The sequence below is a fragment of the Tamandua tetradactyla genome, chromosome 6 (assembly GCF_023851605.1).
Source record: "Tamandua tetradactyla isolate mTamTet1 chromosome 6, mTamTet1.pri, whole genome shotgun sequence".
NCBI lineage: Eukaryota > Metazoa > Chordata > Mammalia > Pilosa > Myrmecophagidae > Tamandua > Tamandua tetradactyla.
Window position 1 is genome coordinate 173,939,619 of NC_135332.1, and position 26,777 is coordinate 173,966,395.

The following is a 26,777-nucleotide window of genomic DNA, read 5'->3' on the forward strand; positions in this document are numbered from 1 at the left end:
TCAGAGGTGGCAAAGCTGGTGGCCAGCCTGACCTCCATCCAGCGCAGGTCCTTTCAGCTGTGCCCACTCCCCCAGCCCCAACAGCCAGCTAAATGCTTCAAGACATCCTTCAGGTTTCCGCCAAAAGAGTGAATCCCCAAGACTTCCCCCACACTTTGCTTAAGTTTCCAAGATTTTGAAAGACTCTAATTGCCTGCCTGAATCCATTTAGAAAAACGTCTCCCTGCGTATTCAAAGATGTTCAAAACACGCAAGCTTTTGCTCAGCGTGACACACCCAGATTTATCACAGAACCCACAACGATCCCAACATGAGCACTTACCATTTTGCCAGGCCGTGGCTTTTCTAAATCATTGGAAATAACTCTAAGTCCCCCATAATTCAGATCTCAGCTCCCAGAGATTTTTAAGGGAACTGCTTAAAACAATCGCGGCAGTGTTTAAGAGGGAGATACCTTTCTGAGGAAATAAAAGGGGGCCTGTGTTAATCAGCCCTCTCTGCCCTGGCCCCCATTCTCCCAGCCCATTTCAGGTCAGTGTGGTGGCTACAAGGAAGCTGAAGGGGATGGGAGGAGGAAGCGGGGGTGGCAGGAGGGCCCGGAGAGGGACAGAGCACACTGCCTTTCACTCCTAAGACCGGGAAAACAAATAAAGGAAAACGAGCAAGCTTCTGCTATTTGACGATGCTGCCACCTTCTGGTATAAATTGGAAATTCAGTAGAAAGTATTACCAATTCATTTTGTCATGCTGTAGATAACTGCAAAGATGGTATCTTATAGCCAAGAGGCTTATATATATATATATATATATATATATATATATATATATATATATATATAATATATATATATAATTCAGGATTCCTGAGAGCTCTTAAACTTGAATTCTACATTCAGTTTTCAAACTCCTACTACTTAAAATACATCGTCTAGTACCTGGACAATTAGGGAAACTTCCTCAATGCTCTGTCGACTTCCTTTGCGGGCCCCCTTCCAACCCATTCCCCACCCAGCAGCCTGAGTCTCCAGTGACCTCTAATTGCACTTGAAATAAATCCAAATACATCAACCTTGTCTCATGAAGGGCCCCAAAGTGGGTAGCCTGCCATCCTAATTTGCAGCCACTCGGCCGAGTGGGCACCCGTGCATGTTGCCAGAGCAGGGTTTTAAATGCCTTAAGGTCCGGCACCGCCTAGTTCCTCAGGCTCCTGACGTCTGCAAGCTCCCTGCTGCCCGCAGGTCAGTGATTCTCCCACTGTGGTCCCCGGCCCAGCAGCATCACCCTCACCTGGGACCTGCACGTCCTCCGGCCCCTCCCAGGACTGTGGGCTCTAACGAGTCCCCTGGTGACCTGAGAGCCACTGAAGTGCCCAGAGCTGCCCTGACCTGGCGATGGTCACAGGCTGCGCTCTTTCCACGGCCCACACCTTTCAACAACAAGGAAATCGGAATGCTTGATACCCAGGGGGCAGAAGGAAAATTAAGGGATAGAAAGCAGGTGAAAAACACTGAAATTTCTGCACCTTTCAAAGGTTCCCGAAGAGTCCAAAACAGAAGATTTCAAGTCAAAGGTGTCCTGGAAAAAAAAATGGGGCACGCCTTGCTTGAATTATGGCATGCAGAACCACAAACAACTGTTATATAGACAAGAAGTGATGCGCTTTGTAAAGGGAACCCACAGTGTCCACAGAGAGCCTTGAGTCGGGGTGACCCGTGAGGATGCAACTCTCCTTTCTGTCCTCATATTACTTGGTGGCTTCCACAGCTTTTGACCCTCCATGTTCTTAGGGGGAACAGCCTAACTTAGGGTTAGTCTGATTAACAGCACATGATTTAGATTGTGCCATTGCAGTCAGTAATAACCAACTCCTGTGGCTGCTGAGAACCCGACACGGGCTAGCCTGCACTGAGAAATGCCCAGGAGTGAAATGCACACTGGATTTTGAAGAAATCCAGTGTGCATTTCTTAGAAAGAAAAAAAATGTAAAATATCTCATTAATAGTTTCATATCGACAATGTGTTGAAATAACATATTGAATATATTGGGTAAACCAAAAATATTTTTTAAGCAACTTCATCTTTTTGTGTTTTAAATGTGGTTTTAGCTAATTTGCAAGTACATATGTGGTGTACATCATATTTCTATTGGATAGAACTGATTTAGAGTGAAAGAAAACAGAACAATTTGCCTCCTAGCAATGCTGTGTGACCGTTCAACACTCCCAACCTCTCTGTTCCTGATAAAACAGGGATAATCTTCAAAACATTCCATTCCTCTCCTTCAGGAAGGGGGTGGTCATGATGTTGAAATGTAATTGTGGATGTGAAAATCACTCAAAGTGTAAGCTGTGATTGAGACCTTGGTTTTTCTCGGTAAGGAGTAACGTGGTTATCTCCATTTCCTCTCTCCCTTCCTCCCCCTTCATATGATAGTTCTCAATTGATGGCACCATTCTAGAACTTTCTCTCCTTGCCTCTTTATCCTCCCAGGGAAGGACAAGTTAGGCACATGAAGATAAACTGGGCCTTGGCAATGAGGCTCAGGTGAAGATATTTTGCATATATCCCCACCTCCACTGCCTCACCTGGGTCTTGGGCCTTTAGATGAAACAGGTCTAGAAGCTTCCCTGGCTCCATGGGTTTCTTCCCTGACCCCCACTCTCCCCCTGAGACAATGGGTCGAGTTGTCTCTTTGCATGTATGGGGATTGAGAAAAGGGGTAACCACGGGAAATTGAAAGTCAACATCTCGATATTATTCTTTTATTTTCCTGGAAGAATAACTGTAATGATATATTCCACAGTGTGTTCAGTTGTTGTCTCTGGACAGTAGGATTTGGAGGGTAGGGATGAACTTTTCCTATATGCAATGCTGTATTATTTAAAAGTTTAGCAAGGATTGCTTTAATGTTAAAAAGCACTTTTAATTCAGTTGCGCTTAATAACATAAGTATAAAGTTTTGGTTAAAGATGGCAGATTAAACCAACCAAAAGACCCATAAAGCTGATCAAAGGACTTCTTTAAAGGCACAGGGACAGAACAGAAGAGACAAACCTGACAAGTTGCAACCTGGAAAGCAGATGGATGAGTGCGAAATGGTTTGGCAGAGCCAAGTAGCTGGGCATCAGCAGGTAAAGGGAAAAGGCAAGATGGAAGCCAACTCACCCTGCAGTATCCACAAAAGGCTGTGGTGCCTCTGGAATTGGGGATGAAATGGGGAAGGATAACTAAATTAATATTTGATAAAAGTTTTCTTTAGGAAAACAGACCTTCAGATCCCCTCCCTTGCTGCACCGAGCTGGCACCTGCCTTGGGTCTCTGGCTGCAGATTACCAGGCACAGTTGGAGGCAAAGTTTATCAACTGAAAATCAAAGGAATAAGTGATCATTTACATACTGAGGTCTGAGAAACTTAAAGGGCTGGCCTGCTTCCTCTTGCCCTACTGGGTTCCTAAAATGCTGGCGGCCAAGATTTTACCTTGCAGGCAGGAGGTGGCAGAGTCCCTGGGGACCCAGGGGGAGAGAAAGCCCTACTGAGTCTGACATCTGGTCTCCCCAGGGAAACAGTCCTGGAGCGCACAGTTAGCAGCCATCCTCAGCACTCACCTGGGCCCCACCCCCACTGAGTGTGATGTAAATGTTCCTCTGGGAGGGCACTGGGAGCTTTAAAAGCTCCCCACGTGCTTCTAATAAGCAGCCAAGTTAAGAAAGCCCGCCCCTAGTGTAGCCCACCCACTGGCTCCAAGCCTCCCAGCAGCTTCCTAAGACCCCTCTCACACGTGAACTGACAAGGATCTGCAGACATCTGAGCTGCAGAGACCAAGCCAACAGGGCAACTGGGAGGAATCAGAGACCTTGCAGAGAGAAGAAAGTACGTAGGCTGTGTTTGTAAAAAGCTCACGAACATCCTCAGAGAAATAGAAGGAAAAAATATTGCAATAATACACAGGATGTTGTTTTAAAAAGGAACACCAAAAGAAGAAAAAAAAAAAGAGCTCTTGGAAATTAAATTAATAATTGCAGAAATAAATAACTCAACAGAAGGATCAGAAGAGAAAAAGAAAAATTTTCCAAAAAGTAGAGCAAAAAATTCAAGAGATGAAAAATAGAGAAAAGATAAGAATTTTAGAGGAGCAGTTCAAGAAGCCCAATATCTGAATAAAATAAATTTAAAGAATAAAAACAGAATACACACACACAAGTGCACACACAAGGAAAGGAGATTATCAATGAAATAACTCAAGGAAACATCCCACAATTAGGATATTTAAACCAGGTTTATAGAGCTGGTCGAGCAACTGACATAAGTGGGTGAAGTTGAGTCCATGCCAGACACGTCTTCCTGACATTTCAGAATATCAAGGAGAAAACGACACTCCAGGGGATCAAGTCACTTACAGAAGACCGGGTGTGAGAGTAACTTCACCCAGAACCATGCAGGAGACCCGAGGCAATGGAGCAGTGCCTTCCTGTGTTCCCATGGAAAATTGTTTCCAACCTGAATTCTCGGTCAAGTTTGAGAGTAGAATAAGGACATTTTCAGAAAAAGTCTCAAAAGCTTGAATTCCTATATTCCTTTTTCCAGAAAATCGTAAGAGGCCAGGAAACACCAAAACGAAAGAGAAAATCAAGAATGAGGAAGACACTGGATACCGGGGAAAGGGCATCTAGTCCAAGCGGAGGGGGGTTCCCAGGACGCTCTGGCCAGGGCAGAGTGGCCAGTGAGCTGGGAGCTGGCAGGCGGGGCCAGAGAGAATCCTCCAGAAAGATGAGGCTGATGGAACAAATGCCTTTAGCTGGAGCATGTTAGATGGAGATTTAAGCAGCTGGTGGAGTTTGGATTTAATAGAAAGGCATGGAAAGCAATAAGAACATAAATAAATAGGAAAAGATAAGAAAAGGATAACAAAGAACAAAGCAAAACCCCACAGAAAGCAAAACTAATCACGATCTACTAAATTACCTCTGAATGACGCCACTTATTCATTGTAAAATCAAACAAACGGCAACATGATGCAACTCTATTGTGTGTGTGTGTGTGTGTGTGTGTGTGCCGGTGTGTGCATGTGAGGGGGGAGGGCTGGGAGGGCATAAATCCTTATCCTCCCTGGTTTAAGTCCATGGAAAATGCCTAACACTGAACAATCAGGAGCAGGAGACAAGCTGGCTGTGCGCGGAATGGTGGCCAAAGGAGGCAGCAAAACCCATTACAAGGGTCTCCTCCGGGGAGGGGCACGGCAGGGAAGGAGCCTGAGGTCTGCATCTTCAAAAAAGTTTTTGTTGATCCTTTAAACATTGTGGATGCAAAACTCTGATGAGACAAAGACAAGCAAAGGCGTAAATATCGGGGTGCGCAGAACAGTCCCATTAAGTAGAGTCCATATACATGGTCTCTGTTAACATTCTCTTTCTTTTCCTGCCCCCCTTGCTACCTCCTGTTAGCTGCCCCAGAACCTCTAAAGCCACATGCCCCCCAGTACCCTAACTGCTCTTATCCCCTAGCCATCCGCCTCTCTAGCTGAAGAATGAGGATCCTCTTGATTATATAGATTGACCTGACTTCTCTCTCAGCAAGAAATTTTCTTCTGTGCAGGGGAAGGGGTGGACATTCAGTGGCAAATAGTGGATTCTGGCTGTGGTCTAGTGAACAAGCTAATAAATTTTGTACCATACATTTTTTTTTTAATTTTTTTATTAACGGAAAGAAAAAAAAAAGAAAAATAAAAAAAAGAAATTAACACAACATTTAGAAATCATACCGTTCTACATATGCACTCAGTAATTCTTAACATCATCACATAGATGCATGATCATCGTTTCTTAGTACATTTGCATCGGTTTAGAGGAACTAGCAACACAACAGAAAAAGATATAAAATGTTAATATAGAGAAAAGAAATAAAAGTAGTAATGATAGTAAAAAACAACAACAAAAAAACCCTATAGCTCAGATGCAGCTTCATTCAGTGTTTTAACATGATTACTTTACAATTAGGTATTATTGTGCTGTCCATTTTTGAGTTTTCGTATCTAGTCCTGTTGCACAGTCTGTATCCCTTCTGCTCCAATTACCCATTATCTTACCCTGTTTCTAACTCCTGCTGGACTCTGTTACCAATGACATATTTCAAGTTTATTCTCGAATGTCGGTTCACATCAGTGGGACCATACAGTATTTGTCCTTTAGTTTTTGGCTGGACTCACTCAGCATAATATTCTCTAGGTCCATCCATGTTATTACATGCCTCATAAGTTTATCTTGTCTTAAAGCTGCATAATATTCCATCGTACGTATATACCACAGTTTATTTAGCCATTCTTCTGTTGATGGACATTTTGGCTGTTTCCATCTCTTTGCAATTGTAAATAACGCTGCTATAAACATTGGTGGGCAAATGTCCGTTTGTGTCTTTGCCCTTAAGTCCTTTGAGTAGATACCCAGCAATGGTATTGCTGGGTCGTATGGCAATTCTATATTCAGCTTTTTGAGGAACCGCCAAACTGCCTTCCACAGTGGTTGCACCATTTGACATTCCCACCAACAGTGGATAAGTGTGCCTCTTTCTCCGCATCCTCTCCAGCACTTGTCATTTTCTGTTTTGTTGATAATGGCCATTCTGGTGGGTGTGAGATGATATCTCATTGTGGTTTTGATTTGCATTTCTCTAATGGCCAGGGACATTGAGCATTTCTTCATGTGCCTCTTTGCCATCCGTATTTCCTCTTCTGGTAGGTGTCTGTTCAAGTCTTTTTCCCATTTTGTAATTGGGTTGGCTGTCTTTTTGTTGCTGAGTTGAACAATCTCTTTATATATTCTGGATACTAGACCTTTATCTGATATGTCATTTCCAAATATTATCTCCCATTGTGTAGGCTGTCTTTCTACTTTCTTGTACCATACATTTTTTTTAAAGTAATTTTCACCTGCTATTAAAGGTGATCATAATTTGAACAAACAGTATACTAATTAATTAAATCAAGCTAGTTCTAGAAAGTAAGGGTTCTGTCATCACTACCCAAGATAGAAAAAAATAATAAGACCGAGCAAGCACTCTGAAACCTATAGATTGGGCGTAAATCCTGCCTCTATTAGTAGCTGTGTGACCTTGGTCAAGTTCCTTAACCTCTCTGAACTTCTGTTTCTTCATCTGTAATGGAGGGTAATAATAATTATCTCCATGGGTTTGTGCCTCTTGAAGAGCAGGCTTCCATACAGTGACCCCTCAATAAAAAAGGGTGTCCTCCCTTCTCTAGGGTCCCCTAGAGATGTCACCCAATGGTCCTCGCGGTGGCCCTCGACTGAAATTGCCTTTCAGCAGCTAAGTCAGTGACTCTAGGAGCTGTGGCGGTGGCATGGGTGACCTGGTTTGTGGCTGCAGGGGATTTAGGTGGAACAGCTGTCTCAGCGCATAGGCGCGCCATCTTCCTGTGTGCACCCTTGGGCAGGTCTCCCCGTCTTGGGGTCCCCAAAGCAGCAGGGGCACAACCAGAAGGCCACTGTTGCCTTGGCAGCTTTTCCAGGTGTGGGGCCCCAGAGATGGACTCTCACAGGTAGGGCAAAGGAGGCGGGGGAAGTCAGAAGAAGGCCTGTTCAGGGCAGCCCGGGACTGAAAGCGGGGCAGGGGTCTGCGCCTCCCTCCCCCAGCCACTCGCTGCCCAGCGCTCCCCGGAGAAGTGCTCGCTTGCGGCCCGCGGTGCGGGACACAGGCGGAGGGACACAGCCGCAGGCACCTCGAGCTGCTGGGGCGGGAAGGCAGCGGCGCCCGCAGGGCTCCCCGCCCGGCCCCCCGCGCACGCGGCGCCCGGCCTCTCCCGCGAGGTCTGCGGGCCTGACCTTCAGGCTCCGTCCCGAATCCGGGCGCTACCACCGCCGCCACCGTTCCTGGCGCGCCCGCTGCAGTTGCTTGTCGGGCCCTCCCCTCGGCCTACTCGGTCCTTGTCACATCCATCAATCAGGTCCCGCGGGCGTGTGCTCAGAGCCCCCCACGGACGTCTGGTGGTTCAAAATCCAGAAGCTATACAGGGGGCCTGCAGGGAGCCTGACACCCCCTCTCCCGTCTACAGGGGGCCTGCAGGGAGCCTGACCCCTCCCGTCTACAGGGGGCCTGCAGGGAGCCTGACACACACCCCACTCCCGTCTACAGGGGGCCTGCAGGGAGCCTGACACCCCCTCTCCTGTCTACAGGGGGCCTGCAGGGAGCCTGACCCCTCCCGTCTACAGGGGGCCTGCAGGGAGTCTGACCCCTCCCGTCTACAGGGGGCCTGCAGGGAGCCTGACCCCTCCCGTCTACAGGGGGCCTGCAGGGAGCCTGACACCCCCTCTCCCGTCTACAGGGGACCTGCAGGGAGCCTGACACCCCCTCTCCTGTCTACAGGGGGCCTGCAGGGAGCCTGACCCCTCCCGTCTACAGGGGGCCTGCAGGGAGTCTGACCCCTCCCGTCTACAGGGGGCCTGCATGGAGCCTGACCCCTCCCGTCTCCGGGGCCCTCCCCGAGGCAGATCCTGGGCCTGCGGCTGGCTTCGGGACGTCTGACTACCTCCGCTTCTCCACCCGCACCGCCCTGCCCTGCGCTGGCCTCAAACCCAGCCCTCTTCAGCCGCCCACCGTCCGCGGCCGCCAGCTCGGCTGGGAGCCTTTCCCCCTTTCCCCTGACCTGCCCTGTGCCTCGCCTCCTTCGAGTTCCGCTCCAGAGTCACCTTCTTCAGGCGACCCGCCTCTCCCCAGCCTCCGCAAGCAGGGCCCCCTCCGAGCCCTCCCACCCCTGCCCCTGCCCCAGCCCCGAGCCCCCGCCGCTGTGTCCCCGCCGCTGTGCTCTGCGATCTGTTGCCCTGCTAGGCCAGGCGGCCCCGGGACCACAGCGGTGCAGCGGGGACAGGGCTCCTGCCCCTGAGGGCACTGGGCAAACATGATGCAGTCGATGTGTTCATTCCAACTGTGGGGACGTTAGGAAGGAGATGGCCGGATGCTGCCAAGGGGACACAGGGTATCCGCACAGCTGGATCGGATGAGCAAGGTGAACACTGCTCTGGGCCACCTGGAGGGGCGGCGGGGCGGGGGGGGGGGGGGGGTCGGGAAGGGCGGGGCGGGGGGGAGGGGTCGGGAAGGGCGGACAAGCGCCTCGCCTCTGGACCCTCAGGAGGAAGTTCCTTTGTGCATTCTGCACAGCTCCGCAGAAGGGGGGTGTAGCGCGGCAGCCCCCCAGGATGCCCAGGACCGGAGCACAGCTGGAACTGCCTTCCCACCGGTCCTCCTTCACTCCCCCCAGCCCCCGTCCTGCACCCTCGGAGCATTCCCCAGATTGGCTGCCTGTGCTGCCCAGGTCAGCAAGTCAGCATGGCAGGAGTTGACTGAGGGGAAGCGAGGAGGTAAGTTGTACTTACACAAATGCAAAATGCTGTGTGCACAAGATTTGTCAGCATACTTTGGTTTATAATGACAAAAGACTGGAAACAACCTAAGAACCCATTAATTGGGGACTGGTTAGGTGAATTAGGGTGTGGCCACATAATGGAATACTGTCCAGCATTTAAAAGTAATGAAAATGCTCTTTCTATAATGATATGACAATCTCCAACTCATATTGCATAATAAACAAGTGTGGAGTAGCGTGTGTAATAAGTTGCATTTGGGTAAAAAGGATGAGAAGAATAAATATATACACAGCTGCTCATTTAGTCTCAGGATCTCTCTGTATGTACACTGGACGGCGGTAGGTCACTGGCTGACTCTGGGGGAGCTGGTGAGAAGCAGGGGAGTTAGACTCTCAGTGTTTGGTCCCCTTTATAGCTTCTGAATTTTGAACCACCCAAACATCCCTTACCCACTCAAAATTAAAAAATTAAAATTGAAAATCTACTCCCAAATTCTTTACAGCTGTGACTGTGATTCTGCCATGAAGAAACAGCATAGGAAGGTTTTATCAGGGGCCGGGGAGAGGGGAAGAGGTGGCTCTGCCTCAGGCCCCAAAGCCCTCTCAGGGTTACGACCAACAGATATGGAGGGATTTGATTGCTTTGTGCGCCTTAAAATGTCAAACAAACATAATTTACTCATCATTAAGAACTTAAATTGCAAGATTAATGTACTAGTTACAAAATAGATTCACCCCATGGCTTACAAATGAAAGGAATGGTTCTGGGGACAGACTTCCTTCTGTGAAAATCCGGGCACTTCAGTTGTCCCCATCAGCAGGCCACCGCCGAGGAAGCTGACTCCGCAGGAGGCGCTGCTCTGGTTAATCCTCTCAACCACCGTTTTATTATCTCCTTTTTAAAGAGAGGAAACCGAGGTTCAGTGAGGCTGAGCAGCTTCCAAGATCACAGAGCCAGCAACTGCGGGAGATAAAATTTGATCTCAAGTCTATCTGATCTACACAAGCCACGCTATTTTCTCCCACACAGTCTTTCGGAATTTTTTCCAAAAATAATACTTCAAATATCCTGGTGTTTTGTGTTAATATGATATTCATATCATATACTGGAGAAAATGCACCAATATCTGCTTTTACTTATGTGACTTCTCCCCAGAAGCCCTCGCTTCACACACCAAAACAACTGCGGCTTCCCATCTTTGAAGGCCTCAGCGTCCATCTCTATAGCCCCAGGAAGTCTGCGGTGCCTCCGGACAGGTACCTACCGGTATTTATTGAAATAAAGGTCTGCTTGAATTCACTCCAGTCATGGATCAGTATACTGGAGCACGTTGTTTAGGATAATTGCATCGCTAATTCTAGTTCCAAATATGCAGTTAATCACCTGCCCAATTAGACTACTGGCACTAAACTCAGTAGGTTTTTATTAATCACTCACAGGATCTCTAAAGGGTAATTCTAAATCGTACAGCTTTGCTAAGCCTTGCTTCAACTAAGGAAAGTAGTAGGAAAGTATTGATTACACTAGCAAAACTGGAAAGCAAAAAAAAAAAAAAAGTAGACATTCTTGGAATTGACTACACTGTTTTTTCAGTAGTCAAATGTAACGATGGTCAAAAGAAGACTAACCTGGAGGACCCCTGGTGTGCGTAGTCAAGTGTAACCCTCACAGCCACCCTAGAGATATGACTCTAAAGCCCGTGTTTTAGCTGCTGCACACACTGCTGCATTTTCCCCAGTATTTAGAAGACCTGTTCCATATGACATGGCACCAAACAGTCAGAGCTGGCAGCAGTGGTAAGAGATCATCTGTTCCAATCCTCTCGTTTTACTGATGAGGAAAATGAAGCCCAAAGAAGTGAGGTGGCATGGGGTCCCAGACTCTTAATCCACAGACTTATTAAATCTTCTATGACCACATCTGATTCTAAAGATTTTGAAATATGCTCTGAGATTATTTTATCAGAACTTCTGCAATGGCAGTTCTACTATCTCAAATGGAACCAGAATAGCATTTTACTCTAAAGATCTAGATTTGAGCACAAATGCTAATATCCTGATGACAATTCTAAAACACTTACAGCAATTTAAAAATAATTCAGAATATTTTTCTCATTTTTTAATTGTGAAATATAGCATATATACAAAAAAAAGCAATACACTTCCAAGTACATTTTAACAAGTAGTTATAGAACAGATTTTAAAGTTTGGTATAGGTTACAGTTCCATGATTTTTTGTTTTTCCTTCTAGCTGCTCTGGAGGCCAACACTTCTAGCTATACTAGAGACAAACAGAAATATCAATACAATGATTCAGCACTCATACTCATTTGTTAAATCTAACCTTCTCTGTATAACTCCACCATCACCTTTGATCTTTCTTCCACTCTTTAGAGATATTTGGCTATTCCTATTCTAACTTTTTCATGTTGGAAGGGACTGTTGATAATATGGGATAGGGAGATGGAACTTGGTGTTCTGGAAAGACTGGCCCTTCTGCATTTCAGGACTTACCTGGTCCAGGGACCCATCTGGAGGTTGTAGGTTTTGGAAAGTTACCGTAGTGCATGGAACCTTTGTAGAATTTTATATAATGCCCTAAATATTTTTTAGGCTTCACGGGAATAGTTCAAAGTATCAATTTTTAAGACTCCTAGAAGAAAATATGGCAGACTCAAAGGATGTAAATTTAATATACAAAAGAAAATTACTTTCCATATACCAACAATGAACAATTAGAATTTACAAATAAAAACACAATACCATTATATTAGCCAAAAAATGAAATAATGAGGTAACTCCAACAAACTATGTACAGCATCTGTATATGGAAAACTACAAAACTCTGATGAAAGAAATCAAAGAAAATCTAAATAAATGGAGAAATTATCTGAGTTCATGGATTAGAAGACTCAATATTGTTAAGATGTCAGGGCTTCCCAAATTGATCTGCAGATTCAATGCAATTTCAATCAAGATCCAAGCAAATGAGGGCCCCCAGTCTACCAAGATGGCAGCATATGATGCTTCAGGGTTCCATGCTCCCAGATTAATTTTTTTAACTTTTTTTTTATTATATAATATAACATTTATTCAAAGCAAAGAAAGAAAAAGCAATAATTTTCAAAGCACTCTTCAACAAGTATTATACGACAGATCTGAGAGTTTGTCATGGATTACCGTACCATCATCTCAGATTTTTCCTTTTAGTGCTCCAGAACATTGAAGGCTAGAAGGAATACTTTTTTTTTATCATCACAATAGATTTTTTTAAAAATCTTTTTTTGTGAAAAATAATATATGTACAAAAAAGCAATAAATTTCAAAGCTCAGCACAACGAGTTGTAGAACAAAGTTCAGAGTTTGGTATGGGTTACAATTCCACGATTTTAGGTTTTTACTTCTAGCTGCTCTAAGATGCTGTAGACGAAAAGAAATATCAGTATAATGATTCAGCAATCATACTCGTTTCTTAAGCCCTACCGTCTCTGTATAACTCCACCATCACCTTAGATCTTTCTTCCACTTTTTAGGGGTTATGCCTATTCTAACTTTTTCATGTTGGAAGGACTGGAAGTAATAGAAGATGGAACTAGCTGATGCTCTGGAGAGGCTGGGCCCTCTAGGTGTCAGGACTTATCTGATCCAGGGACCCATCTGGAGGTTGTAGGTTTCTGGAAAGTTACCCTGGTGCATTGAACCTTTGTAGAATCTTATGTATTGCCCTAGGTGTTCTTTAGGATTCACTCGAATGATTTTGGTTGGGTTTGGCAAGTTATGATAGGTCACAATGTCTAACTGGAATTTGCATTTGAACTCTCTCAGCCACTGATACCTTATTTCTTACACTTCTTTCTCCCCTTTTGGTCAGGATGGCATTGTTGATCCCAAGGTGTCAGGGCCAGACTCATCCCTGGGAGTCATCTTCCATGCCCCCAGGGAGACAGACTTTCACCTCTGGATGTCATGTGCTGTGTAGGGGGAGGGCAATGATGTCACTTGCAGAGATGGGCTCAGAGAGAGTGAGGCCACATCTAAGTAACAAAAGAGGTCCTCCAGAAGTAACTCTTAGGCATACCTATAGGTAGGCTAAACTTCTCCACTACATACATAAGCTTCACAAGAGCAAGCGTCAAGATTAAGGGCTTGGCCTATTTATTTGGGTGTCCCTAATGTTTGACACAATATCAGGGGTGTCCCTGGTGGTAAAGCTTAACAGTTTCATATTTTTTCTCCCATCCCTTAAGGAACTTTGCCAATACTTTTTGATCATCTGCTTAACATATCCAGGCATTTCGTTAAGCTATACAGGATCAAAGGCCCTCACTTTGATTCTGGTCTCCCTGTGTTTTGATTGTTTAAATGAGCTACCTAGGCAGGCTGAGTTAGATTATGTGTTACAGAAAATTTAGGTTCTGGACAAAATAAACCTTTCTTCCTTTGGTCTCAAAGAGTAGGTGAGGTTCTAAAATATACACAATGTGTTCAGAATGCTTTTTACTCCAAATCTTTTAAGTGAGGAAACAAAGCTGACTGAAAAGTTCAACTCATCTGCGCTGAGGGCTGTAGAAAGGGGAAGTGGTGACCGGATAATCATGGGGATGGTTGGTGGAAGAGATGAGGTGATGGGTTACTTTTTATTGTGAAGCAAAAAGCATATGGGATCCAAAATGGCGTCTTAGTAAGGTACATGCGTCTTAGTTCCTCCGACTCCAAATCAACTAATAGGTGAACAGAAACAGTACAGAACAGCTCCCGGGGCTACAGCAGGGAATGGACACACAGCGTAACCCAGTCTGGGCTGGTTAGTCTGACTGCGAAACTCGGCTGCGGTGAGTGAGATCCCCGAGCGGCGGGCGATTTCCCGAGCAGCCGCAGCTGCGGCGGTCCGAGCTAATCCCTCCCTCCTTCCCGGGCTGGCTGAGGGACGCGGAGAGACAAGCTTCCCAGCCAAGGCGGCCGGCGCCACACTTTTGCGGGCGGCTTCGAGTCTCGGCTTCGAGTCCGCAGCTACGAGTCTCGGATCAGAGGGCTATCCAAAGTCTGCGCTGGCAAGTCTGACTGCGACTCTTGGCTGCGGCGAGACCCCCGAGCAGCGCGTGATTTGCCGAGCAGCCGCAGCTGCGGCGGTCCGAGCTAATCCCTCCCTCCTTCCCGTGCCGGCTGAGAGTATTGGAGAAGCAAGTTTCCCAAGCCGAGGCAGGCGGCGCCCTTCTTTTGCGGGTGGCTTCGAGTCTCGGCTTTGAGTCCGCGGCTACGAATCTCAGATCAGAGGGCTATCCAAAGTCTGGGCTGGCTAGACTGACTGCGAGACTTGGCTGCGGTGAGACCCCCGAGCAGCGCGTGATTTCCCGATCAGCGGCAGCTGCGGTGGTCCGAGCTACTCCCTCCCTCCTTTCCGGGCCGGCTGAGAGTATTGGAGAAGCAAGTTTCCCAAGCCGAGGCAGGCGGCACCCCTCTTTTGCGGGCGGCTTCGAGTCTCTGCTTCGAGTCCGCGGATATGAGTCTCGGATAGGAGGGCTATCCAAGCCGCGGTAGCCCCCCCCACAGGAGGCTTCCTGGTCCGGTGGGGAATCCCCCAGGCCCGCTGCGGCCCGCAACCAGCCACAGGGTCCCCTCAAGCCGCGGCGGCTGACGCCCCCACCACGCGCAGCCCCTGAACCAACGGAGAGAATTGGATCCGAAATCCCCAGGCCACGGAGATCGGTGACTGGGGGAGACCCATTCCAAACACTTGAGACAAACGTGTGCCACGTGCACCACGTTCTGGGCAAGATAAGAAAAACAGATCCCAGAGATTTCACAGAAAAATCTTACAACCTTGCTGGGTCCAACACCAAGAGAAATCTGAATAAATGCCCAGACGCCAGCAGCAGAAGATAACTGTCCACGCTCAAAAGATTGAGAATATGGCTCAGTCAAAGGAACAAACCAATAGCTCAAATGAGACACAAGAGCTGAGACAACTAATGCTGAATATACGAACAGAAATGGAAAACCTCTTCAAAAATGAAATCGATAAATTGAGGGAGGACATGAAGAGGACATGGGCTGAACATAAAGAAGAAATAGAAAAACTGAAAAAACAAATCGCAGAACTTATGGAAGTGAAGGATAAAGTAGCAAACATAGAAAAAATAATGGATAGCTACAATGATAGATTTAAAGAGACAGAAGATAGAATTAGTGATTTGGAGGGTGGAACATCTGAATTCCAAAAAGAAACAGAAACTATAGGGAAAAGAATGGAGAAATTTGAACAGGGTATCAGGGAACTGAAGGACAATATGAACCGCACAAATATACGTGTTGTGGGTGTCCCAGAAGGAGAAGAGAAGGGAAAAGGAGGAGAAAAACTAATGGAAGAAATTATCACTGAAAATTTCCCAACTCTTATGAAAGACCTAAAATTACAGATCCAAGAAGTGCAGCGCACCCCAAAGAGATTAGACCCAAATAGGCGTTCTCCAAGACACTTACTAGTTAGAATGTCAGAGGTCAAAGAGAAAGAGAAGATCTTGAAAGCAGCAAGAGAAAAACAATCCATTACATACAAGGGAAACCCAATAAGACTATGTGTAGATTTCTCAGCAGAAACCATGGAAGCTAGAAGACAGTGGGATGATATATTTAAAATACTAAAAGAGAAAAACTGCCAACCAAGACTCCTATATCCAGCAAAATTATCCTTCAAAAACGAGGGAGAAATTAAAACATTCTCAGACAAAAAGTCACTGAAAGAATTTGTGACCAAGAGACCAGCTCTGCAAGAAATACTAAAGGGAGCACTAGAGTCAGATACAAAAAGACAGAAGAGAGAGATATGGAAAAGAGTGTAGAAAGAAGGAAAATCAGATATGATATATATAATACAAAAGGCAAAATGTTAGAGGAAAATATTATCCAAACAGTAATAACACTAAATGTCAATGGACTGAATCCCCCAATCAAAAGACATAGATTGGCAGAATGGATTAAAAAACAGGATCCTTCTATATGCTGTCTACAGGAAACACATCTTAGACCCAAAGATAAACATAGGTTGAAAGTGAAAGGTTGGGAAAAGATATTTCATGCAAATAACAACCAGAAAAGAGCAGGAGTGGCTATACTAATATCCAACAAATTAGACTTCAAATGTAAAACAGTTAAAAGAGACAAAGAAGGACACTATATACTAATAAAAGGAACAATTAAACAAGAAGACATAACAATCATAAATATTTACGCACCGAATCAGAATGCCCCAAAATACGTGAGGAATATACTGCAAACACTGAAAAGGGAAATAGACTCATATACCATAATAGTTGGAGACTTCAATTCACCACTCTCATCAATGGACAGAACATCTAGACAGAGGATCAACAAAGAAATAGAGAATCTGAATATTACTATAAATGAACTAGACTTAATAGACATTTATAGGACATTACATCCCACAACAGCAGGATACACCTTTTTCTCAAGTGCTCATGGATCATTCTCAAAGATAGACCATATGCTGGGTCACAAAGCAAGTCTTAACAAATTTAAAAAGATTGAAATCTTACACAACACTTTATCGGACCATAAAGGAATGATGTTGGAAATCAATAATAGGCGGAGTGCCAGAAAATTCACAAATACGTGGAGGCTCAACAACACACTCCTAAACAACGACTGGGTCAAAGAAGAAATTGCTAGAGAAATTAGCAAACACCTCGAGGCGAATGAAAATGAAAACACAACATATCAAAACTTATGGGACGCAGCAAAGGCAGTGCTAAGAGGGAAATTTATTGCTCTAAATGCCTATATCAGAAAAGAAGAAAAGGCAAAAATTCAGGAATTAACTATCCATTTGGAAGAACTGGAGAAAGAACAGCAAACTAACCCCAAAGCAAGCAAAAGGAAAGAAATAACAAAGATTAGAGCACAAATAAATGAAATTGAAAACATGAAAACAATAGAGAAAATCAATAAGGCCAGAAGTTGGTTCTATGAGAAAATCAATAAGATTGATGGGCCCTTAGCAAGATTGACAAAAAGAAGAAGAGAGAGGATGCAAATAAATAAGATCAGAAATGGAAGAGGAGACATAACTACTGACCTCACAGAAATAAAGGAGGTAATAACAGGATACTATGAACAACTTTACGCTAATAAATACAACAATTTAGAGGAAATGGACGGGTTCCTGGAAAGACATGAACAACCAACTTTGACTCAAGAAGACATAGATGACCTCAACAAACCAATCACAAGTAAAGAAATTGAAGCAGTCATTCAAAAGCTTCCTAAAAAGAAAAGTCCAGGACCAGACGGCTTCACATGTGAATTCTATCAAACATTCCAGAAAGAATTAGTACCAACTCTCCTCAAACTCTTCAAAAAAATCGAAGTGGAGGGAAAACTACCTAATTCATTCTATGACGCCAACATTACCCTCATACCAAAACCAGGCAAAGATATTACAAGAAAAGAAAACTACAGGCCGATCTCTCTAATGAATATAGATGCAAAAATCCTCAATAAAATTCTAGCAAATCGTATCCAACAACACATTAAAAGAATTATTCATCATGACCAAGTAGGATTCATCCCAGGTATGCAAGGATGGTTCAACATAAGAAAATCAATTAATGTAATACACCATATCAACAAATCAAAGCAGAAAAATCATATGATCATCTCAATTGATGCAGAGAAGGCATTTGACAAGATTCAACATCCTTTCCTGTTGAAAACACTTCAAAGGATAGGAATACAAGGGAACTTCCTTAAAATGATAGAGGGAATATATGAAAAACCCACAGCTAATATCATCCTTAATGGGGAAAAATTGAAAACTTTCCCCCTAAGATCAGGAACAAGACAAGGATGTCCACTATCACCACTATTATTCAACATTGTGTTGGAGGTTCTAGCCAGAGCAATTAAACAAGAAAAAGAAATACAAGGCATCAAAATTGGAAAGGAAGAAGTAAAACTATCACTGTTTGCAGATGATATGATAATATACGTCGAAAACCCGGAAAAATCCACAACAAAACTACTAGAGCTAATAAATGAGTACAGCAAAGTAGCAGGTTACAAGATCAACATTCAAAAATCTGTAGCATTTCTATACACTAGCAATGAACAAGCGGAGGGGGAAATCAAGAAACGAATCCCATTTACAATTGCAACTAAAAGAATAAAATACCTAGGAATAAATTTAACTAAAGAGACAAAAAACCTATATAAAGAAAACTACAAAAAACTGCTAAAAGAAATCACAGAAGACCTAAACAGATGGAAGGGCATACCGTGTTCATGGATTGGAAGACTAAATATAGTTAAAATGTCAATCCTACCTAAATTGATTTACAGATTCAATGCAATACCAATCAAAATCCCAACAACGTATTTTTCAGAAATAGAAAAACCAATAAGCAAATTTATCTGGAAGGGCAGGGTGCCCCGAATTGCTAAAAACATCTTGAGGAAAAAAAACGAAGCTGGAGGTCTTGCACTGCCTGACTTTAAGGCATATTATGAAGCCACAGTGGTCAAAACAGCATGGTATTGGCATAAAGATAGATATATCGACCAATGGAATCGAATAGAGTGCTCAGGTATAGACCCTCTCATCTATGGACATTTGATCTTTGATAAGGCAGTCAAGCCAACTCACCTGGGACAGAACAGTCTCTTCAATAAATGGTGCCTAGAGAACTGGATATCCATATGCAAAAGAATGAAAGAAGACCCATATCTCACACCCTACACAAAAGTTAACTCAAAATGGATCAAAGATCTAAACATTAGGTCTAAGACCATAGAACAGTTAGAGGAAAATGTCGGGAGATATCTTATGAATCTTACAATTGGAGGCGGTTTTATGGACCTTACACCTAAAGCAAGAGCACTGAAGAAGGAAATAAATAAATGGGAACTCCTCAAAATTAAACACTTTTGTGCATCAAAGAACTTCATCAAGAAAGTAGAAAGACAGCCTACACAATGGGAATCAATATTTGGAAACGACATATCAGATAAAGGTCTAGTATCCAGAATTTATAATGAGATTGTTCAACTCAACAACAAAAAGATAGCCAACCCAATTACAAAATGGGAAAAAGACTTGAATAGACACCTCTCAGAGGAGGAAATACAAATGGCCAAAAGACACATGAAGAGATGCTCAATGTCCCTGGCCATTAGAGAAATGCAAATCAAAACCACAATGAGATATCATCTCACACCCACCAGAATGGCCATTATCAACAAAACAGAAAATGACAAGTGCTGGAGAGGATGCGGAGAAAGAGGCACACTTATCCACTGTTGGTGGGAATGCCAAATGGTGCAACCACTGTGGAAGGCAGTTTGGCGGTTCCTCAAAAAGCTGAATATAGAATTGCCATACGACCCAGCAATACCATTGCTGGGAATCTACTCAAAGGAATTAAGGGCAAAAACTCAGACATTTGCACACCAATGTTTATAGCAGCGTTATTTACAATTGCAAAGAGATGGAAACAGCCAAAATGTCCATCAACAGACGAGTGGCTAAACAAACTGTGGTATATACATACGATGGAATATTATGCAGCTTTAAGGCAGGATAAACTTATGAAGCATGTAATAACATGGATGGACCTAGAGAACATTATGCTGAGTGAGTCTAGCCAAAAACTAAAAGACAAATACTGTATGGTCCCAATGATGTGAATCGACACTCGAGAATAAACTTGGAATATGTCATTGGTAACAGAGTTCAGCAGGAGTTAGAAACAGGGTAAGATAATGGGTAATTGGAGCTGATGGAATACAGACTGTGCAATAGGACTAGATACAAAAACTCAAAAATGGACAGCACAATAATACCTAATTGTAAAGTAATCATGTTAAAATACTGAACGAAGCTGCATCCGAGCGATAGGTTCTTGTTTTGTTTTGTTTTGTTCTTATTATTATTACTTTTATTTTTTTTCTCTATATTAACATTCTATATTTTTTTCTGTTATACTGCTAGTTCTTCTAAACCGATGCAAATGTACTAAGAAACGATGATCATGCATCTATGTGATGATGTTAAGAATTACTGATTGCATATGTAGAATGGTATGATGTCTAAAAAAAAAAAAAAAAATGGTCAGCACAATACTGCCTAACTGTAATGTAATTATGTTGGAACGCTGAATGAAGTTGCATCTGATCTATAGTTTTTTTTTTGTTTTTTTTTTTCTTTCTCTTATATATTTTTGTACTTTTTATTTTTATTTGTGTTTTCTCTGTTATCACTTTATTTCTTTTTCTGTTGTCGTGCTATTTCTTTCTCTAAATCGATGCATATGTACTGAGAAATGATGACCATACACCTATGTGATGATATTAAGAATTACTGATTGCATATGTAGAATGGATTGATTTCTAATGTTGTTAGTTAATTTTTTTAATTAATAAAAAAAAAAAAAAAGAAATGCCATCTGGCTCATGAAGAAAAAAAAAAAAAGCATATGGACATGGGCATAGGATAACAGAATACTGAACTGAACTGTTTGAGAGATAAGATGAGGGAAATGTAAATTGGCTTAGAGTGCTAACATTTACCGACATCTGAGCAGGGCTGTGTGGAGGTTGGAAGAATGAACTATTTCGCTGTGTGCATAGGCAGTCACACCTCCCTCCAGAGCGCAGGGCGGAGCCTGCTAATTCATCAAGTTCTCTTTCTTGATAAAGCCACACCCAGAATCCATTATTACGACAGCCTATTTGCCCTTTTTGGGCTATCTGAATGGCAACTACTAGATCTGCAACCGAGTCCACCTCCCTCCTGGCAGCTGAGCAGACGGCTCCTTCTACCACACTAGGTTCTCAAATAAACCTGCTTTTGTAGCTAGAGGAGGCCCGGCAAACTTTTCTGTAAAGGGACAGATAGTATTTTAGCCTCTGGGGGACACAGGTCTCTGTCACAACTAAAATCTATTCTTGTAACACAAAAGTAGCTCTAAGATATGGACATGGATGAGTGAGGCTGTGGCCAATAAAATGGACATCGAAATCTGAATTGATTATACATTTCAAGTGCCAAGAAATAATATTCTTTTGATTTTTTCAGCCACTTAAAATGTAAAAATCATTCTTGGCTCACAGGCTGAATGAAAATAAGAAGTGGGGTGGATAGTTTCTAACCCCTGTGCTAGAGTTAGATTTTTCCATTTATTCTTCAACATTGTAAGCATTAACTATAACTGCTCAGGCCTCTGCATTATTACATCTATTCAAGTGGTATCATTTTCATTTGTACTCACTCTCTGCATTCAAGCATTCACTTGGCACCTACTCAAATGCAGGCACTGTGTTAAATTCCTTAGACGCTGAGGAAAAATAAATCATGGACCTATTCTCAAGCTGCTCAAAATATATTATCAGAAAACACGCCCACAAATACAGCTAACTATCTAAGCTATCTGAATGAAGAGTTACTTTCATTAGTTTCCTAGGGCTGCCGTAACTAAGTAGCACAAACTAGGTACTGCCCATTTGAGCCAGCAGAACTGCCATTCCAGAAATTCTGGGGGCACAATCAAGGTGTTGGTAGGATTAGTTCCTCCCGGAAGCTCTGAGGGAGCATCTGTCCATCTTCTCTCCTGGCTCTGGTGGCTGCTGGCAATTCTTGGCACTCCTTAGCTTTTATCACTCCAATCTCTGCCTCCACCTTCACATAACCTTCTTCTCTGTGCATCTCTTAATCTGTTCACCTTCTCTTCTCTTACAAACACTTGTCACTGAATTTAGAGCCCACCCTAATCCAGGATGATCTCAAGATCCTTAACTGAATCACATCTATAGAGACCTTTTTTCCAAAGAAGACCATATTTATAGGTTCCAGGTGGATATATCTTTTGTAGGGCCATAATGAGTGCCTATAAGGATATGGCCAATGTTATCTGGAAGGCTTCAGTTGACACAAGCTGATCCTTGAAAGATGAGAATGGAGTTCATCATATGGGCCCCAGGGAAGAAAGGGATAGCAGCTCAGGCCAGAACTAGCCTGGCCAGAATCATGGATGTGAGATGCCACATGAAATATCTATGAATAGGAAGCAGTTAAGCCTGGCTGAGCAGTAAGAGTGAAGGCCAGAGAGGTGTGCAAGGATTTGATTATGAATGGCTGTTAGTGCAATGATCTGGCACTACTGGCCAGAAGTTTTGATAGTAGCCTCTTTGATTTTCTTCCCTAGTTAACCATTTTTATTATACCTCAGATAAGTCTTCTCATTAACAAGAAGCAGATAATCATTTAAGAAGCTTCACCAATCATGAGATATATATTTTGTGATTTAGATTTTATGATCTTAAAATAACAAACATATTAGTTTTCTACCGCTAGTGAGATCATGGCCTTCAGTTTTCGTCTAGCAAGTCCCTCTTACACTCAGTCTCCTCCCAGTAGGAACGGCTGCTCCTCCACCGACACTCGGCAGCACGCTCTGGGTCATGCTGCTGTCTTCTCACTCTTAGAATCGAGTGTCAAGCAAGAATAAGGTTTTCATTCTGTTATTACATACACACAGGAGCAATTCAAGAATAAAATTCAATTTGACAAGATTACTGGTCTTATTGTACTGAGAAGATTTAAAAAGTAACAGAAATTATGTACATAAACAAATATGAAGAAAAATACTATTGAAAGACCCAGATCTCTCATAAAAGAAGGGAAAATTATGTAACGTGTATATGCATTCCCCGAAAATACATGGGGGGCAGGGGGGTGGTGTGTGGATTTTTAGAAGCCTAAAAACAAACATCAGTAAATCAAGCCACACTTAGAAAAATGAAAGCTGATTTTTATTTTATCATCAACAGCCATTCTTTAAACATGAACATGCATACGTAATATTCTACGCACACATCACAGTTTTTAACGTTAGTTATAAAGGTTAAACACACAACATACATCCTTACAAAAAAGGTCAAAATGCAAACTTAAAATTTTAAACAAAAGTCTTACTAATTTCAAAAAAGTTTGTGTTGGGTACCATTTTGTACAACACAATTAATTTAAACGTTTTTCATTTTGGCTGCACATGAAAAAAGCGGCAGTAGAAAATAAAGTCAGTGAGGGTTTTTAAATAGCAGAATAGGCAGTTTTGCCATGCAGGAGAAGCAATATTAAATATTAGTTTTCAAAAAAAATCCACATTTAAAAATATTTAGTTCAAGTCACAGAATTTTTCTCAGTAGAGACCCCAATGCAATGCATAATTTAGCTGCCTTAGATGGCCTGTTTGAAAGGACAATATCCCTTCAGGGTGTAACTTTATGATTTGGCACAGAAATGAAGTCTTAAGAACAAGAAGAACATGATTAAAAAAGAGGGGAGAGGAAAGAAATAAAAAGCAAGAATAAATGAGATAGTAATTGCAATCACTAAAAAACTGTGCATTCTCAGTCATTGCAGAATACTGTCTTCTTTCTACAGCAGGTGCTTATTCCAGAACTGTTATTGCAGCATAGATTTAATTTGCTTGGAGGTAGTCTCATCATTCAAATGTTTTGTTGTGTACCTAAAAGTAAAAAAATGATCAGTTTTAGGGAATTTTTTAAAACCCACTCTATATGGGTATCTATAATTCTGACAAGATCATCAATTGGTCAGACAGATCGTCTCTCACAAAATTATGCCCTTTAATGCCAGCGATAAATCCCAGGCTCTGCACACTTATCTTCCCCACCACTTTTATACGGATTATTCAATAGCTGTTTAAGTTATTTAAAAAATATATTTTCAGAACAGAAAAAGTGCGAAATCAAAACTCAAATTTATCTTCGACTTAGAACTACTTTTGAAAATGTTCTGGTTAAATTCTAAAAGTAAACAATTAGCTGTAAATTCTTACTCAGAGGAAAATTACTGTTCTATGCCAAGGGTCAACAAACTACAGCCTGTGGTCCAAATTTGGTCTGCCACCTAACTTTTTCTTTTTTTTTTTTTTTTTGCATGGGCAGGCACCGGGAATCAAAATGGGTCTCCAGCATGGCAGGTGACAACTCTGCCACTGAGCCACCATCACACCACCCTGCCATCTATTTTTGTACAGCTGCAAGCTAAGAATAATTTTTACATCTTTAATATTTGGAAGAAAAAAAATCAACATTAGAATAATATTTGGGGCAATGTGAAAACTATATGAAATTCTAATTCCACTGTTTATAAATAAAATTTTATTGGAACACAGCCATGCATATTCATTTGCATATTATCAGATGTTACTTTCTTGCAACAATAGCAGAGTTGAGTAGCTGCACTAGAGACCGTATGATCCACAAAGCCTAAAATATTTACCTACTCTCTGGCCCTCTATGGAAAAAATTTGCTGACCCTGCTCTATCCATTATTCAAAACACTCAACTATTATAGCCATTAACTGTCACATTCTTAAAATGTTTCAAGTCTCTAAATGCCTTATGTCCAGGCAGATATATTTTGCTATAAAGAATGCAATTCCAAATTAAGCATTCAAAAAGAATTACTAAGGATAACTGTCTCATGGTGATTCACAATGGAACTCTTTTAAATAGCAGAAATCTAACAAATACATACTTATTAAATACTTATTTGAAGTCTACTACGTGCCAGGTGCTGTTCCAGGAGCTGACCCCCTAGTGGAGGGAGTACGATAACATACGAAGGTGAATGTGGGTAAAGACTAGGGAGTGAGATGAGGCCGGTGAGAGAGGCAAAGACCAGGTCACATAGAATTCTGCAGGCCATATGAGCAGTTTGGAGATTTTTTAAGTGCCAGTGGAGGATGAGAAGAAGGGGAGTGATGTAATTTTAGTTATGTTTTGAGAAGAGCACTCTGTCTGTTGAGCGAGTACCATAAGGGAGCAGAAGGACCAATTAAGATGCAGTTACAGGGTCCCAAATGAGAGATGATAAAGGCTTGGACCAGGGTAGCTGATGGAGATGGGTGTTAAATGCTTCCATGTGGGATACATTTTAGAGATAATTCAGGCAGAGCTTAATGCCAGATTGGTTGATTTGGTTTATAGGAATATCATTTTAAGCAAAGCACACACAGAAGGTCTTTCTGTGTTGAAGAAATTTAAACTCAATTCCTTTTAGGTTAATTTCTAATCAATTTAAAGATTCAAGAAAGTACTTGTATTTAAGTAAATGTTTCAAGAGGCAAAGAGACAAATATGTGGTTATTAGGTACGAGATATACTCTCTGTATACTGAGAAGTCATTTACAGACTGTCCTCACATTACTTAATAGAGACCAGAATGCCTGGCACATAACAGGTGCACCATGAATATTTGTGGAAGGAAGACAAGAAGGTAGGCAGCCAGGCTAGAAAGAAAAATCCATAAAGAAATATTTACATTAAGTGGTAGGTGATACAGCGAAGACTTAACCTTTCTGTTTTATTTCCTAAGTACAGATATCTGTATGTATATAGCTTCAGAAAATCCTGATGCTATACGAAATAAAAGTTTTCCACATCTATCTTATCATTGCTGTCCCCCCCATCCCTTTTTACAACTAGAGAGTGGAAAGAACCAAGTAATGTGCACAGTAAAATTTCCACTGGCAGAATATTTAATACCACAATGTTACTGTGGTATTCAAAAAATTGGGAGTTCTTCCCTCTCTACACAGGACACAAATTCCCTCTCCTGTGGGACGATTATTAGCTTCCAGTAGTGCTCAGATCCTTCCTTTGACAGAGCCAATCCAGAAGCATCTTGAATCACCACACTCTTTTTTCAAGAAAAGACCAATAATATCTAATGTATATAAAAGTATCATAAAGATGTATGGCATTATTTCTCTGTATGACAAAATCAAAGTCCTTTTCCAAGTGCATATCCCTACACGTCAAACAAATGAATTTACAACTGAGGAAAAGGCAACTACTATTTGTCTTTACTCTTACATTTAATAAAGGAGGCAATTATCTAGCAGTGGGCTTGTTCTTTTTCTTGCCCCATATGATGAAAGGCATTTAGTTTGATTTCTCCATGCGTAAAAGGTAGACATGACTTTCTACTTTCTTTTAATCACATGCTTTAAGTTGGAGGTACTATATAAATACTTACTACAGAAAAGCACTTAAAATAACATGTATATACATACATACTCCATATAAATCTTTTGGTCATGAACTGTTGGCTTTGAGGAAAATGATGAAGTGAGCAACTGTGAGTTAACTGGCTATTCACTATAGAAGAAATCATTCAGCAAAGGCAAATTCCATATTTTAGAGGTATAAATAACAACACTTGTACAGCACTTTTGGAGATTTCAAAATGCTTTCTTAACAATCTCTCATTTAATATAAGCAGTGTTTCTCAGAGCATCGGAATTATCTGCATCACCTATGGTGTTGATGTAAAACTTAGGAGTCAGAGCCCCACCCTAGGCC

The 26,777-nt window shown here is 42.4% G+C and overlaps 1 protein-coding gene across 10 annotated transcripts in view; it reads right to left on the reverse strand.

Moving 5' to 3' along the window:
• Positions 1-23,156: 23,156 nt before the first annotated feature.
• The window catches only part of CYRIB (CYFIP related Rac1 interactor B), a 197,033-nt gene continuing 193,412 nt past the window's right edge, over positions 23,157-26,777 (reverse strand). For all 10 annotated transcript variants that reach the window (XM_077167657.1, XM_077167663.1, XM_077167664.1 and 7 more), the window contains one exon: positions 23,157-23,911. In XM_077167657.1, coding sequence (XP_077023772.1) covers positions 23,848-23,911 — 64 coding nt within the window. In that variant the 3' untranslated portion in view covers positions 23,157-23,847. The remainder of the gene's footprint in view (positions 23,912-26,777) is intronic.